This window comes from Arctopsyche grandis, chromosome 1 (assembly GCF_051622035.1).
Source record: "Arctopsyche grandis isolate Sample6627 chromosome 1, ASM5162203v2, whole genome shotgun sequence".
NCBI classification, from domain to species: Eukaryota; Metazoa; Arthropoda; class Insecta; order Trichoptera; family Hydropsychidae; genus Arctopsyche; species Arctopsyche grandis.
This window is the reverse complement of record NC_135355.1, coordinates 8,520,407-8,536,529: the sequence shown is the minus strand read 5'-3', so window position 1 is coordinate 8,536,529 and position 16,123 is coordinate 8,520,407. Positions and strand designations below refer to the sequence as shown.

The window sequence follows — 16,123 nt, the reverse complement described above, 5'->3', positions numbered from 1 at the left end:
CAAAGACAATGGAACGATGAATTCGTTCCAGTGACAAGGTTTACATTTAAACTGATCATTTATCATATAATTTGTTAAATAGTAAAAGATGAACAATCGATCAAATTAATATAAAATACGTTCTAGGAAAGTCATCGACAGACTAATACCAAAAATCATCATCTAATTCAGTCAATTGTTTGACAATTCTAAATATGAATAAGCATTTTAAAAGCATGCACTATTCGATGCCGAAAATATTTGGAAAATCTCATCTTACTGACTGTTATAAATAACAACATCTGACCATGCTCAAAAATACCATTTTCGAGTCAACAAATTTTCCAATAAAGCTTTTCAACTTTGTGAAAATTAAATTTCAAGGTGGTTCCGAATTTTCCTTCTCCCTCAAAGCCGTCAATAGGTGACTCCTCAACTCAGATTCTGAGCTTCGCCAAAGTAAAACTAGTTCGTCTTTGGTTAATCTCTCCAATGGTGATTTACCGTCTGAGTTCCTCGGAGCTACATTTGGATATGGTGGTGCTGGAGGCAAATGATCTTCGAAAACAGACCTGCAACTCTGGTCGCTATTTGATCCGCTGCGAGATCTTATAGTCGGAATTGAAAGATCCCTACCACCTTCGGCAGTTTCACAGAATGTTCTCTCTAAAGTTTTTCTATTGGTATCTTTTGGAAAGCATTCGGGCGTTCTCGGCCTATATTTTTTGTCCTCCTTACTGTCTTCAGATTCCAAACTTCTATGCCTCTGTCTTAGGTATCTTTCTTTAGATGACGGCGAAGAGTGATCTTCTATTTGTATTTTAATTTGGTGATGTCCTTTTATCCCATTCCCTTCAGTCTGTTGGCTGAAACATCGTCTTACAGGAACTTTTGCCGACTTTTTGGAATCACCCCTTGAATTTAAATGCTCTTGTAATTCTTCAAAGGTTTTCTTGTGCTTCTTTTGTAGATCCAACTGTGGACAGTCTGGCTTTGAATGTAAATCTCCAGCACTATTAGATGTTTCCAGCTCGCAATCTACGGAACCGTGCCCAGACACATTTTGAAATGATCTCGCTTCCAAATTGAAGTTTCCGTCGTTGTTCGCTCCAAATAACCATCCTATAGGAGGCCTGCTTCTAGAATGTTTAGAAAATTCATTGGGTGACGAATCCAGGAATTGCTTGCCTTTGTATTTAGGAATAGTTGCCAGTTTTTTTCCAATTTCAAGGCTATCGCTCGACACATTCGGACTTCGGGATCCAAAATTTGAAAAATCCATATAACTGGATCGTCTGCTGTTTATGTCCGGCGGACTGTTCGTCAGACATGATGTATCCTTGCTAAGTCTTCTTCCAATAGCGACACTCGTGGTTTCGAACCTCAACATGGAGTTAGAACTAAAGACACTGTCAGTACTAAACCTTCGCACGTTTAGTCCACTCGCACTTTGTTTTCGTTTTTTGTTTTTGGCTCGCGGACTTTTGAAAATGTCTTTGCTAAACAGTTTCGACTTCAGAGGTGATTTAACTTTTGACTCGTGTCCAGAAAATGAAAGGAAATTTTGCTTTTTCGGAGGTGAAGATACAGAGTTATTTTCTGGAGGTGACGGTGGTTCAGAATCTATTTCGGTGACGGATTCCAACGGTTGATCACGTTCTTCTTGTTGCACCCTAAATTAAATCAAATTTATATTAGGCAAATTAAAAATACATACTCTAAGCACATATACTAACTAAATTATAATTACCTTCTGATTTCTTGGATCATTTCAAAAAACTGTGCTTTACTTTTTCTCCGTCTGCGCTGTTCATGTTCCTTCTGAAACAAAGGTGCAACATAGCAGAAACCCAATGATAACACTAGATAATAATAATAAAAAACTTGTACCAACAATATAAACCAGAAACCCAAATATCTATCTAACCTACTATCTTTAATTTAAATTCTAGTCATTTTTACTATATGCATATTCAAAACTGAATTCAAAATCTGTATTTCAAATATTTACATTTAATCGTATAACTTCTTTGTGTTCAAATTGACAACATATACCAATTACCAATATGGATTGTTTTTAATTTCTTAATTCTGTCATTCATTCACTATTTATATTTCTCATCTTAATTCTCAAAATATTCAAAGACATTGTGTTCCTAACACTACATTTTATATTCACATAAAATATAAGAAATTTATCAAAATTCTGAGACTTTTGCTATGTTCAAATAGAGAAGAACATACATATGTAATATGTAATATGTAAGTCAATCTGCAAACATAATTGAAACAAACAAAAAAAAAATCATACCCGTTTTACACTTTTTTGAAATAGTGAAGTGATTTGTCCTTGGCGTAAAGTGTGTACCAATTCTCTTGCGGCGTGATGTGGAGACACTAATTCCACACAATTGATAAATCTATACAGCTTCTATAAATCAAAATATTTCATTAAGTCAAATCCAACGGTATGTAAAATGTATTAATATTCTTTAAATTGTATATTATACGATTACCTGACTGAAAAACATAATGTTTCTACTTCTCCAAATTGTTCCTTTAGGCTTGTGCCTCAACAATGGCAATGTGTATCGATAAAATAGATGCTCAACCAAAAGTATTAAACAACCCACTGCCATCCCAACACCCAACAAAATAAAAACTCCGGCTACGGCAGCAACACCTGAACAAAATTATAATTTGGTTTTATATTTATATCACAATTAAAACCATTGGGCGTATTGAACATTACCTAAAGGTCTTGGCTGAATGCCATAATCTGTGGCCAATTTAAAACATGGTAAACCTCCATACCATTTCTCTTGAAGAATATCCATATATCCATTAGCTGAATATTTAGATATTAAAGCTGATATGCTATCCTATAATTTCAATATAAAATTTAATGACAGCGATTCAATAAATTTAGACTATAAGGGAAAATATCTATAATATATTTTATTATTGTACAATTATATACATATGTAAGTATCAAAACTTATTATAGTTAGTTTAAGTCATATCTACATATATGTATTTCCATACATACGTGTATTTATATTACAAATATACGATTAATTGCATGTATTTAAATCATACACTCCTAGTTTACATATGTACATATAAAATATATTATATAATAGAACTGTTTCAAATACATTTTTTTTAATTTCAACTTTAAATTTAAATGGAATTTTGAAACATGTATGTAATTTATATTTTATGTAATACATATTTATAAAATCATATTTAATGTATGTAATTAATAATCATTTCATACATATGTATGTATATACATAGGTTGTAAAAAATAGCTCATAGTTATAAGTGATGTTATATATGTACATATATAATAAATGTATTTATATTACTTTTAGTGGGAAGCCTTTTGCCATTCCTATTGCATATGTATCTTCATTAATTGTGTCACCAATTCGTTGTAGTTTACATCCGTGATCTGTAGCTCTATAGTAATCTAAAACAGGTGTGTCTGCTATCAACAAATCCAACGAACCATTCCTGAAAAAAGGTAAATCACAACATATGAATGTATTTGTATAGATAGAGAATTTTCAAAATAAAACATTTATTTTTTTTGTTTTTATATGCTATGACTTGTAAACAGGAGTGTGCCGGAGCGGTCTTGCTTAAACCAACTACTAAGACTAAGGATCTTCGAAAATCGGCGAGCCATTTGCCATTTTGGATACTAGGCAAAGTTTTAAAATTTAAAATTGATATGAATTACTTTCATGTTCATCTTGATGCTAACGTACCACCAAAAAATATTCAGTAGCCTCATATAATTTTAAGGGCTTAAATAATTGCAAGAACAATTATAATTAGTTGTTCAGAAACTGAAAGACGTTTCAACTTAATTAATATAGTAGTTATAACAGTAAGAAGCAGTCTCACTGTGTTTTTGTCAAATATAATCTAAAGAAAAATAAAGCATTAAAATAAATACACACCAATACGTGAATTTGAAATAAATAAATGTAATTCACTTATTTATTTTTATTCAATTTCAGTCGACGAATAACGGACGAGCTTCACACTTTGCAAAAATTGTACACGAATATTTAAAAATATTTAATACTAGCTGTATTACCCGACTTCGCTCAGTATTTATAATATAAACCGCTTAAACATGACTAATCTAATAGTTAACATTTTATTAAAAAAATTAAAAAAAAAAATTTAAAATAAAAAAAAAATTAAAAAAAAAATTAAAAAAAAAATTTAAAAAAATTTAAAAAAAATCAAAAAAAAAATTCCATGATGAAAAAAATGCCTTTTAGGGCTTCGCCCCACCGCGCCCCCATGATTAAATGCCATCTAGGGCTTTGCCCCCATGATCAGTTGCCTTTTAGGGCTTCGCCCCTCCGCACCCCCATGATTAAATGCCGTCTAGGGCTTCGCCCCCCCTTAGTTAATGCCTTTTAGAGCTTCGCCCCTCCACGCCCCCATGATTAAATGCCGTTTAGGGCTTCGCCCCCCTTAGCTAATGCCTTTTAGGGCTTCGCCCCTCCGCGCCCCCAAGATTAAATGCCGTCTAGGGCTTCGCCCCCATGATCAGTTGCTATTTAGGGCTTCGCCCCATAAGGCTGCGCCCTCCTGCGCCCCCTTCGGGGCCCCATGCGGCTGAGCCCCATAAGACTGCGCCCCCTTCGGGGCCCCATTCGGCTGAGCTCTATAAGGCTGCACCCCATAAGGCTGCGCCCCCTTCGGGGCCCCATGTGGCTGAGCCCCATAAGACTGCGCCCCCTTCGGGACCCCATGCGGCTGAGCTCCATAAGGCTGCGCCCCATAAGGCTGCGCCCCATAAGGCAGCGCCCCATAAGGCTGCGCCCCATAAGTCTGCGCCCCATGCGGCTGCGGCCCCATCGGGACCCCACGGGGCTGCGCCCCTTGTGGCGCCCCTGGCGGGGCCCCATGAAACTACACCCCTTGCGCCCCCGCGGGGGTGAATCCATTGAATCTAAAAAAAATCAAATCGGCGCCTATGGATCGAAAAAAAAATAAATCGAATCACGTGTTCGATGACGTCACCGATATACGGACGACGAACGAAGGATACATATATGCATACATATATACATACATACATACATACAAAGTCTCTTTCCAAATTATATATTAGATGTACGCGAATATTCAATGTTATCTAAAAGTCTTAAAAATTTCAAGAATACTAATTACAATTCGAGTGTCGACTATAGTTTAATTGAATACTATCGTCTGCGAATCCATACTTCGTATGCAGCATCTGCGTATTTTGTTCACATAAATCATCATTCCCACCGACTACTAGTGATTATTAGCTGAGTATTGTGTTACAAAGTGATTTAAGTGCATATTTTCAATGATAATTTTAATTATATAGTTGTTTTAATATTTTCAATTAAACAATTAAACTTTTTTTTTGTGAAAAGTGAATTTAAACTTTAAAAATGTTTGAAATAATTCTAAATGATATCAAAAATCATAAGTATCAGTGTTTTGTTAAAAAAAGTGTTATATTTTTAAATGTGTATTGAAGAAGATGATTACAAAAGGCGCTTAAACTATTGCTATGGAGACATAATACAGCCGGTGAATTTCCACGTTGTTTTATATTGCTATATAACTTTATTGAATAACTAGTGTTGTACCCAATGGAATATCAACACATGGGTCATGGCATATTAAGCTATGAATTAAAAAAAAATTAAAAGACATGTGTCGGTTCTGTGTTCAATCCAAACACGGGGTCGAATTTTTTTCAAATACCTTTTAAATATATTTATATTTAATTATTTAATATGAAAAAAAATGGTAAAAACTATCTACCTAAATAAATATAATCAGTATAAAACATCGATACAAAAATTAATTAAATGTATTTTCAATAGATGGCGGTAAAATCTCAGCCTAGAGGATCAGTAGTAGCGATCAGTATATCTAGAAGTTTTTTTTTGTTATTATATCTTCGTATACGTTTTGGCAGTGGTTTAGCTATGACGTACATATGTCGAATCAAAACGACTATTATTGTACGGCGAGCGTTATCTCAGACAGACAGACAGACAGATAGACCGACAGAATAGCGATATTATATATATGTATGAGATGATATATGGTAATTTCAAATATAATGTTTACTTTTTTAGGTTGCAGTGAAGTTAGTATATTTTATTTATTTTTATACACACATTTTGCTGTAGCTTTACGTCTTACATTTTATTTGATAGTGTAATACTTCTTTTATCGAAAATAATTCATATTAACATTTTTCATATTATATTTTGAAAATTTCCATGTAAGATATTGGCGAAAATACTTAATTTATTTTTTATTTATTTAATAAACAGAGAGAAACTTACAGCTAAAACCAAGATAATAAAATAAATAGTTAAACATAAGCCAATTAAAAGTTTCTTCAAATAGCATAAAAATGAAAAATGAAAAATGAACTTGCTATGAAGGCCAATAAAAAAGAAAAAAAATAACAATACAAAAAGAAAATAGTGACAAATTTGTAAATAATAGTAGAAAGTAATAATAGATTATGGTGAATAACAGTAGAAAATTAATCAAAAAGGATTAAGGTAAAAAAAAACAAAACAAAAAAAAGAAATAACGGGTTAAAAAAAACAATCTTGCAAATAAGTTCCTAATAGTAATTGAACTATCATGAAATAGGTCAATATTCACATCTAAGGCATTGTAAAAATTGCACACTCTGACGATATAAGAGTTTCGACGATAATTAGTGGAGGCAATGGAAGCACGCAAAAGGGGCCATTTGCGTAGGTACCGATTTGGTACATATAAATAAAACTTAGGATAGCAGAGCAGTCGATGTCACCTCGTAGTATCCGTGAAAGAAAAGTTATATCAGCTACGTTGCATCGATAATACAAGGGAAGGATATGAAGCCTACGACATCGGGATTCGTAATTCATTTCTTTTATATTCAATTTTAATGATATATACCTAAGAAAACGTTTTTGAATAGCTTCAATACGATCAATATAAATAATGTAATGAGGGTTCCAAATTTGGCTGGCATACTCAAGATGGCTTCTAACTAGCGCACAGTATAAAATTTTGATGGTTTTAATTGATCTAAATTCCTTAGAGCATCGGATAATAAAACCTTTAATGCTTTAGATGCCTTCGCAGCGATTTGATCAACATGCATATCAAAAAGCATTCTAGAATCGTGTATAACACCTAAATCTTTAAAATGCACGTACTTTCCTTTTATAGTGGTTCAATTTTTCCGTATATCTTTAATACATTTAATTTTTTTACGTGAGTGGGAGGGAGGGAGGGTAGAAAATTATGGAATAACAACCACTGAAATCTAGCTTTTAAAAATCAAGTCGGTAGATAACAATTTAGCAACAAGCCTCTGCTTGTAACAAACCTCAATCGCCTTATGCCATCTTCAACATCGGCGAGAGCATATCTCTTCATGTGATCCCACAAATGGTCGTTTGCTCTCTGAACATAATATTCGGAAGCAGATGCTTTCGGTGCTCCTACACGTTGAGATAATAACTGTAAACATAAAAGGGAACATGTATGTAAGTAAAATGCAACACATTTCGCATTTTGCAATCTTAGTACGAACAATTCAAGCACTAACAAGGTTCGTTTTTGTGTGGATGTAAAGGCTTATTAAACGTAGGAAAGGACGTTTAGTGGGGAAGTTTCTTAACTTTTTCCAAGTAAAAAAAGTTTTATACGCCTGCTTCTACTTATAAATATTATTCGCAAACTCGCAAAAACCACACTAAGAGAACAATTCTTAATTTGCCTCGTTCTGAAGTTGTGCGACACTTTTATGCAATAACGCATGATATGTATGTACATATATGTATATAAGACTCTTGTAAGAATAGCATTTTATAATCAGCAATACTTTATGATGAATTTGACAAAAACTTGATCGTTTATATTTTAAAACATGCTGTATAGAAGTATACACCTAATTTAAAATTAAATATGTAGATATGTATGTATATAGATACTTACACTTCGATCGTGATAGTTATCGACCGCGTTGTGGAAAAACAGTCCGGCGATGAGAGCTGCGATGTTTGCAGTATAGCTGGCTACAAATATAACGGAAAATCCACCCCAGACGTTTATGAGAAACTTGTTGGGCCAACTTTTGGGTGCTTTGAAAGCTACCAAGTGGCCGCAGAGCAAACCCCACATCACCCACAATGCGCTCGACATGCTGAAGTTCTTCGAACGTTGCCTTCCCCACGGATTCAACCCAAACGGCGAGAGCCACTCGTAAATAGCCACTGCTATGGCGGTCACGTTCAAAGATGTGAAAATTGCAATCCACAACTCCGGAGAAAAGGGAAGGAGGAAGGCCAGAAGTGGAATTTCGGACTTCTGCTGAGGAGCCGCCAGGAAGGACACTCCGCTGAAGAAGTACGGCGCGCTGAAGTCGATCACTTCAGAACGAGCACTGGACACACTCAAAGCGGCAAAGGACATGTGAGCCGCTCCTGAAACCAAATCTCCAACCAAACCGTTCCACTTCATGTCCTCTTCAGCGTTTGAGACCTGCTCTCCAACATCGTTAAGCAAATTCTTCGTGGAGATGGTCGGAAACTTGCCGCGAAACTCTTGCCGATAGTCTGGCTTGCCTCCATTACTTTCTCTGAAAGTCGTACTGTACTCTCTATTCCTTGTATATTTACGAGACATTTTCCGAGTTCCGAACAATCCATCACTCACTATGTAAAGATGAAAATCGAACTCCAGCTCTTGAGCGATATTCTCAAGCAGGTCCATGGTGAGTCCGTAGCAGCAGTTGGTCCTGTACTTGTATTTGTTTTGAAATGGATTTAACTTTTCAAAAGGCTCGTATTTTAGATGTGGAAAGAATGAGCCTTGGTGGTGTTCGTCTGTTTCGGCCTCCTCCTCCATCCTCTCCTGAGTATCCATCTCATTGAAGACTAGAGTCAAGTTGTCTTTGTCCGAGGTGAGGACACGGTGACAGGGTAATCCTCTGAGACACTGGCCGTCTTCATCCAGCTCGCTCTCCATCACGAAAGGTGGTGCCAGGGCTGTTACAATTCTAAAGACGCTCCTGGCTTGCGCTGATAGTCCAGATACAACAATGTCCCCTCCAGGCCAGACGATTGTATCCAGTTGCACGCCCCTGCCGATTATGTGTCCTACCGACCGCCACTTCAACTTGTCTTGATCCCCGAACTGGACGCTTTCTTTGGGTGACTCTTTTGACTTGTCAGAGTCAGGCACTAAATTGAGAATTTCGAACGAGGATACAAGAGATTTTTCTAATTTTTCATTACCATCCTGCGACGTCCGCTTGCCGGCCATAGAGTCTTCAATAAGATCGTGCAGTTCACTGTAACAATAGAAAAATGCATTTATTAAAATCGACCATAGAATCGTACTAATACAAATTTTGTATGTATATAATTATGTAAGTATTTTTGGTTGGGAACATCAAAAACAAAAAAAGTTTCTATGACGATGATTCGATATATATTTTTTTCGATTCAAATAAATTTAATAAAAAAACAAATGAATATTTACTATTAGATTCGCCATGTTTAAGCTGTTTATATTACAAATACTGAGCGAAGCCGGATAAAACAACTAGTGTATAATTATTATATTCTGCCAGAACAAAAATTATATTATAATAACTAAAATGAAAACTTAATAACTAAAGAAATATAAAAATTATATTATAATAACAAAACAATAATTATAAATGGATGGTGTTTGAAATTTGAGCCCAGTCGAGACATAGGCCATACCCTTTCTCTGGGTTTAGATATGCACTTACATACATATGAGTTATAACTAGAGGTAGGACCGGAAGCGCGCCGTCTATTGTTCCATTATTGTAAATGTTTTGTAAAAAAGGTTCGGCAAACCTTTAACAGTGAACAATGAACACCGCGCTCTGGGTCCGCTCTTTAGTTATAACATGCCACTTAATGGGATTACTTTGTTAATAATAGCTTAACAATTAATATGCTACTTTTTTCAGACATTTATCGCCTTTTATCGAAAAACGCCTCTTTGAAAACAAGGAAGAAATGTAATTTGAAATTTAATACTTTATTTAAAGTATAAAACTTCGAGAATTAATTAAATATGCAAAAAAACTAAATAATAGTTGAGAAACAAAGTACATGTGTACTATTACGCGAAGTTCGTTAATATGTAATTTGTATAAGAGGCGTTAAGTACAAAATTTATGGAAATTTTTACTGTGTGTTACCATTGATGAATGCAAGTTTTGGTATTTCGCCCTGAAGAATTTAATTTATAGTCATTTTTTTGTTATTTTAGGGCAAGAAACACAGATTCAGGTATAATATGGTCCATGAACGATAGTTTACGAACTCGATTTTAACATCACTTTTACAAAGTCACTTGTATGTATATAAATACTTTTAACAATCGATCTGTTGTTTATTTATACTCTAAAAATACACTGGGGGGCAGTTAGTATAGTATGCAAGTGGTTGGTTAAGTTAAAGATTTAAATTCGTACAAAATTCGGGTTAAAAACGAGAAACGCGTCCTTCCCAAGTCGCTACCGAAACTGGACTCCATGTGTATATATGGATGTATAGGATAATATATTATACGTAGGTATATACATATGTAGATATATTTCGAAACAGCTTGCGAGGGATAGATATAACATAAGTTAAAGTGAATTTGATTGATGTCACAGGATGGGAATGGGTCGATATCATCCACACGTAAGTCAACACTGCCGAAGTCGTAAGGGATCGGGTTTCGTTATTCGAGAATAACTTTCAGCTGATGATAATCAAACAAAACTAGATAAAACATTACGGTTTCCATCGATCGTATAACAAACTTATATAGACATTACCAGGCGAGCGATATAAATTATCCGTTCTGATCAAATTAGATTTAACATTATTTTGCGTGTCTATTATAAAAATCACGGTTCTAATTCGTAAAATTCAATAAATTTAAAAGCTACAATCGTATTATTTCACTTTATACAAAATTAATGCCACAATGACTTAACAGATTGCTTCAATGTACCATTCTGGTTGAATACATATTTATTTGCTTATGAATTTCCAAATTGATTTATAAATTTCATAATAACGAAGAACAAAGATAACGAAGAACGAAAAACAAAAATAACTACCTACTAAATTTTTTCTGAAATTTTCGCCAAAATATAATATAACAGGGTGAAATATATACTCTATACAAGAAATAAAACTGAATTAAGTTTGGGAAAGGGACCTTACACAGAAGAAAAAAAATAAAGAAATTTTGAGGAAGGAAATGATCATTTCGATGAAATTAAAAAAAACTGAAAAAACACAACTATATAAATTATGTTTTCTTCGCTGCTATTTTCTTAAACGACAAACAAAAAAATACATATTTTCATAATCTTTTATAAAATATTAATTAATAAAGAATTCATTGCCACTTGTATATCTTAGTATTAATAATAAATAATCTTTATTTTTTGGATTAAAAAATCAACGGATATTACAGTAAATTGAACTCCCTAATATATGTATACATACATGATACAATTTTATTTATTGGTTTTGTTATACATACATACATACATATTTTGATATGCAATTGATATTATTGTTTAATGACGTGTATGTATTTCCAATATCAAGCGAGCCCAATGAGGAGTTCATCGGCTATGAATAAGGGCGAAAACACATCGATTAGTATGGGACGTCAAATCCTTTTTTGCTTCAACTTCCCGCTGTGACCGTAAACAGTGGCTGTTCCCAAAATCGAATCTGGGTGTACTTGCACGTGCAGAATGCGTATGCTTGAGAGGTCACGCATGTACAATCATCATTATCATTTACAGCCATTCGAAATCCACTGCTGGATGAAGGCCTCTCCAACACGCTTCCACCCGTCTCTGTTTTGCGCAACACTCATCCATCTCATTCCGCACATTTTCCTAATTTCGTTCACCCAACTTCCTTGCGGTCTTCCTTTTACTCTTTTGCCTTCTCTCGGGTACCATTCAAGCACTTATTTTGTCCACCTTTCGTCCATCCTCCTAGCTACGTGACCCGCCCATTGCCATTTCAATCTCTTCACTCTATCCACTATGTCCACTATCCTTGTCATATTTCTCACCCACGTGTTCCGCTTCCTGTCTTTCCTCGTTATGCCAAGCATACAGCGTTCCATACTTCTTTGAGTGCATTGGATTTTATTTTGCATCTTGGCGTTCAGTGTCCAAGTTTCACATCCATACGTCATCACTGGCAAAACGCATTGATCAAAGATCCTTTTCTTCAGGCAGAGTGGCACTCTTGATTTAAAAACAGCATTCATACGTCCAAATGCACTCCATCCTAATTTCATACGTCTCTCTATCTCTTCATTTTTACTACCAGACTTGTCAATTATTTGACCTAAATATAAATAATTATTTACTACTTCTACTGGTTTATCATCTAAGGGGATGCTATCAGGCATGCAATAACTATTGAACATTAGTTTAGTCTTATCTACGTTAATTTTTAATCCTACTTTTCTACTTTCCCTGTCCAGCTGTGTTAGTCTGATAAGTAGGTCAGCTGAATCACGAGCTACTAAAACTATATCGTCTGCGAACCGAAGGTGACTCAAAAAGCGACCATTGATGCTTACTCCGGCTGTATCCCAATCCAATTTCCTGAAAACTCCCTCAAGCACTGCATTGAATAACTTGGGCGAGATTGTATCTCCTTGTCTTACTCCTTTTCCTATGCTAAATCTATCTGTACCTGAAAAAATTTTAACCGAAGCTGTGGCATTCTTATATATTGCAGCTAACAGTCCCACATAGGGTTCCGGCACTCCCTGTGTTTTTAGAGCGTTAAGTACTGCATTATGACTAACTGTATCGAAGGCTTTCTCATAATCGACGAAACCTAGGCACAATGGCCGTTGATATTCGTTGGCGCGCTCGATTAGTTCGCCAACTACTTGGAGGTGGTCCATTGTGCTGAAGTTTGCCCTAAACCCTGCCTGCTCTATAGGTTGGTTCTCGTCGAGGATATTCTTCAGCCTTTCTGTAATAACCTTCGTGAAGAGCTTGTAGACCGCTGAAAGTAGACTAATGGGTCGGTAGTTCTTGATATCGCTGTTGTCGCCTTTTTTGTGTATTAAAATGATAGTTGCGTTATTCCATCCTTCTGGTATAGCTTGGTTCTGGATGCATTTGCTGAAAAGCCTAGCTAAGATATTAATTAGGGGGGGGCCGCCACATTTTAGTAAGTCAATGGGAATATTATCTTCCCCTGGGGTTTTACCGTTCTTTGCAGTTTTTAGCGCGGCCTCTACTTCGCTAGGCAATACTGCAGGAACCCTTTGGCCGTGTGTCGATTCCGGAACGGGAAATTGACCGTTGTTGTTCTCGTAAAGTTTTGCATAGAACGTATAAACTCTGTCTATGATCTCTTCTCTATTCCTAATTATTACTCCGCTCTCTGATCTGATTGCGATCATTTGGTTTTTGCCTAAGAAAAGATCTTGTTTGCACTTTTTCAGGCTACGGTTATTCTTAATGGTATTTTCTATTAGCTTGCTGTTAAAATCCCTGACATCCCTGACTATTCTCTTCTTAATTTCCTTATTTACTAGATTGTATTCTTGCTTATTATTATCCCTATCTAACTTCCTTTTATGCTTAATTAGATTTTTGGTTTCCTCTGAAATTTTGCTTAGCTTAATCTGTTTCCTGAGTCCAACTAATTTCTTATCTGTTGAGGTTAGAACCGAACTAATTACAGTGTTCAATTCCTCGATGTCTGCTTCTGGGTTTAATTTCCCGTATCGATTTCCAAGTTCGAGTTCGAATTCCTTTTTCCTAGACCTTAGTTGAGCGAAATCTGGAGAGTTACTGCAACCTGTACAATACTGGGGCGAAAACACACTGAGTGTTACGTGGTACGTGTTTTTTTTTTAGATAATTTTAAACATGTGAAAAAAACGAAGCACCCCTAGCCCAAATACATGGTAAACGGTAAACGGATTATTGCGCAAATTGCGATCGCGCGCACGACAATAGTTGCCACAAAAATCGCGAATACGGAATATCTGGCACTCGAGTTCCGGTTGGTACAATATTTCGAGTTTTGAGGTTCCAGATGTTCCGTGATCAAGATTTTAGTGACGTGCGCGAGATTACTTTATGCGGAATAATCACCGAATCATGGTACACAGTCCCAAATGTCACCCCCAGGAGTATTTTCGGTGATATTCTATACTTGTATTTATCCTTGCTTGACAGTGATCGATAACGGTGAATCTCAAATTTGAAGAAATGTAGTAGAAACTTGTCGGTCACATTAGGATATGCATAGTGTTGTAAAATTTTCAAGAATATTCTGTTTTAGAGCATCTGGAGGGCTTTTATAATATTCCGTTAATTTCAAAAAAATGGATAAATTCATGTGAACAATAAGACGAAGGAAGACACGAATAATATTAATTAACTAATGCAAAAAATTAATTAAAAATAATTTTTAATATTTTGCATTTCATATATGTACAGAGAGAGGGTAAGCAAATGTAACTTTTGAGCAGGTGGCGAAACACAACAGAAATGTTACGCCTATTATGTAGTTTGTGTTTTAACAATTTAACGATTTCCGAGAAAAACTCAAAGCAACTTATTTATAGATCTGGAAGCAAAAAAAAAACCAACTGATATTTTAGTGTTAATGGTAACTCGCATTGTTTATTTACCAATTTTTATCGTTTCTAAACTTAATAAATTTACGATTTCATATTATGTAATGTGTTTTAAAAGTACGCACTGATGTGAAATAACAATTAAAATACACAAACCCATACAAAATTCGTCTTAAAAAATTTCGTCGAAAACTATGAAAGTAAATTGTTAAATCCATGTGAACGTTAAAGATGAGGGAGGAAATGAATAACAGTAATTAAGTTTAAAAGAATGATTAAATCAGTAAGTTGGAACAATTTCATTGGAATATATTCACCAAAGCAATAAAATGTGTACAATGTTGCTTCCAGAGTCAATAAAATTACACGTTCTGTGTCGTCAGAATAAAAAAATGTCATTCCAGACATTCTTGAAAGTCCTATTACTCCTATTAGGTTCCAAAAATATTCTAAAAAATAATCTAAAAAGCTAATAAACTATCTAGAGATTTTTTATAACCAAGAAAAAAGAAAATTCTCGGCGAATAATCTTTTGGAGAATATTCTCTGAGAATATTCTCGACTTACAACACTACATACATATATATGCATACTCCCAATCAAATGTATTCTGCACGTGCACAATGGGAAGCCAGGGAAACGTGACGTCCCATACAAATCAGTGTGTTTTCGCCCTTATGAATATGCAGCCGACATGGTGCTGCGTTTTTTAAAAGCATCTAAAAAAACACTTACCACGTCCCACTCAGTGTGTTTTCGCCCTAATATAATCAAACTCGCAGATAAAGAGTATTTCAATCAGTTTCTCTTCAGGCCTTAATTTCGTATTATCTTCAAGCGTGAGAGCATTTCAATATATTTAAATACGTAATAATTAAATCACTTTCTCGTAATTTCGCACTTGACCTAGCATTACTTTCGCGGTTAACCCTCTTAAGTGCGCGCACGCGCTTCGTTCATACATACATACATACATATATGTACATATGTACATACTCGTACATTGTACATACGTACCGACGTAATAAAGATTGTGGATCCCTCCCTCCCGTTGTCCGAGCTGTAATTAAGTGAGATATAAAGGGTTATACGTTTTTATCAGGCGATAAAATCGCATCGTTATGGCTCCGTGGACGAATTCGATAATTTAATTAAAAACGGAGATTAATTAATCACGAGCCGCCGCTTGCTCGGCGGTATCCTGTCATAATTCTAACGCCGGGATAACATTACAAAAAAATATCTCCTCATCCCCGTTTATTCCACCCTTTCCCCCCTCCCCTTCCTCCTTCCAGACCCCTACAATCTCTGGTATACATATGATGTGCGATATATCGCGTTTCCGTTGTACGCGCACGCATCAAATACGCACACAGTTGGCCATCACTGAGGCGAGAAATCGGCGAACAATATATCTCCAGCTGTCGCCACA

The 16,123-nt window shown here is 35.4% G+C and overlaps 1 protein-coding gene across 1 annotated transcript in view; it reads right to left on the bottom strand.

Annotated features, from left to right (window-relative positions):
- Positions 1-358: 358 nt before the first annotated feature.
- The window catches only part of LOC143916663 (uncharacterized), a 102,146-nt gene continuing 86,381 nt past the window's right edge, over positions 359-16,123 (bottom strand). The window contains exons 7-14 of the mRNA XM_077437866.1: positions 8,005-9,361; positions 7,394-7,527; positions 3,351-3,498; positions 2,732-2,861; positions 2,496-2,662; positions 2,291-2,410; positions 1,730-1,800; positions 359-1,652 (exon numbers count right to left, since the gene is read on the bottom strand). Of these exons, the coding sequence (XP_077293992.1) occupies positions 359-1,652; positions 1,730-1,800; positions 2,291-2,410; positions 2,496-2,662; positions 2,732-2,861; positions 3,351-3,498; positions 7,394-7,527; positions 8,005-9,361 (3,421 nt within the window). The remainder of the gene's footprint in view (positions 1,653-1,729; positions 1,801-2,290; positions 2,411-2,495; positions 2,663-2,731; positions 2,862-3,350; positions 3,499-7,393; positions 7,528-8,004; positions 9,362-16,123) is intronic.